Raw genomic sequence first — 1,740 nt, forward strand, 5'->3', positions numbered from 1 at the left:
ATCACCACCCACAGAATCCCTGTCATGGAACCACCATTCTAAAATGGAAAAGAAAATTAGGTCTTGTTTCTGTCTCCAAAATGAGGACATTTTAAGTGCAAATCATTAATGATTTAAATGTCATTTAAAACCGCTTGGAATATCTAATAGTTATTTCAGATTGTGCAGGAAAGCAGTGAAATATATATCAATAAATGAGTTTCATGGTAGGTCCTAAACTCAGCACATATGTTAAAGAGCTTAACGCTGTGAAATGCTTGGATTTTTTTTTTTTTTTTTACTGTGAAATCTTTTTTTAAAATGAATAGACAAGTTAGAATTTCAGGCATTTAAGCAGATTCTTTTTCTTTGCCTGATGAAGTATTACCAATTGTTTCAGTAAAGCATACTGGTGAGGAAGAAATGGTATTCTTTTCTCTCAGTTTACTAAAAATATATTTACATTCAATAATAGATGTCTCTTTTTATAAATATTTCATACTGGGCTCTGTCTCTACCCTCAAAAATGAGCGAACTTCAAAAATAGGAAACTCAACATGATCAGTCGGCTTAACTCTGCCCTAACTCTGCCTGTCAGTTCCGGAAGGAGCTGGGGCAGGATGCGAGGAGAGTACGTAGTAACGGCAGTATGTTGTCACTATGTTGTCACTACACTATGTTGTCACAGGAGAAAAACGCCATCCATAACAGTTGGCAAGTGCATAAAAACCATTCAAAGGACCTCAAAATCGACTTACCTTGCAGTATCTTAAAGCTTCCATTAACGTCAAGAATCCCACGGCTGCTTGCTCGTGTATACCGAGAAGTTCTGCCAAAAAAAAAAAAAGGCCAGCACTGCATTAGTGTCCGTAAATCTGGAAAGGACGTATATGTCCGTATATATGTAGACGTGTATATACAGTCTTCACCAAAACTTTTACTTCTACCCAAAACTATCCTTTGAAACCTAGCACATGTTTAGTAAGAGTCCAAACGAAGTCACCATTCTAGTACTGCTCATTACGAAATAGCATTAGATCGAGTTTGTGGTGGGTAATGTGATACTTCAGATGGACATGCAATGTATTCATGAAACTTTATATTTGGTGTTAACTTTTTTAATGGAGGCATTTTTGCCCCTGAAAGCAAGGCATTATTGGCAAAAAGAAAAGAAGAAAAAGATACTTAATCATGTCCGTGTAAAATAACTAACTTCAATTGACTTCGATTTAGAAAACCAAATGGATATGCTAATCAAAATCTGTAAAATTTATCATTGGGTAGCAATGAACCTACTCACACAATACTTAAAGCATGGACAGCTGATGCCATCCATCTCTCCTACAAATAAATTTTGCAGTGTGAAAATAAAGATGAACTGAACATGGTATGCACCTTACAAATGCTAACAGTTTATCAAGGGAGACAGAGGAAACAAGACTGAGTTTTCTGTTTACACACACACAATCTTAGAGTGGTGTAAGAACATCTGCTTACTGTGTTAGGGACCACATACAGAACTGGCAACGTTTGAGATGAATTTGTAGTACGTGTAGGAATTTTCCAGACCAAGAGGAGGGTTAGAAAAAAATTCAAGGCAGAAAAAACAGCAGAGATATGAAAAATCAATGTATTTAAAGGGTGAAGAAATTATCAAAGTTTCCGGAAAGGTTTCTGAACTGGGGAATCTCATAAATGGTGAGTAAAAGAAAGAATGGAGGAGGAGGAGGTTCTGGAGCGGTATGATGGGAGAACCTGAGT

At 36.6% G+C, this 1,740-nt stretch overlaps 1 protein-coding gene across 1 annotated transcript in view; it reads right to left on the bottom strand.

Annotated features, from left to right (window-relative positions):
- Nucleotides 1-1,740, bottom strand: part of MINDY3 (MINDY lysine 48 deubiquitinase 3) — an 84,262-nt gene that overhangs the window by 50,238 nt on the left and 32,284 nt on the right. Inside the window, exon 9 of the mRNA XM_011379444.2 lies at nucleotides 738-808. Within this exon, the coding sequence (XP_011377746.1) occupies nucleotides 738-808 (71 nt within the window). The remainder of the gene's footprint in view (nucleotides 1-737; nucleotides 809-1,740) is intronic.

This window comes from Pteropus vampyrus, unplaced genomic scaffold (genome assembly GCF_000151845.1).
Source record: "Pteropus vampyrus isolate Shadow unplaced genomic scaffold, Pvam_2.0 Scaffold359, whole genome shotgun sequence".
In the NCBI taxonomy this organism is placed as follows: Eukaryota; Metazoa; Chordata; class Mammalia; order Chiroptera; family Pteropodidae; genus Pteropus; species Pteropus vampyrus.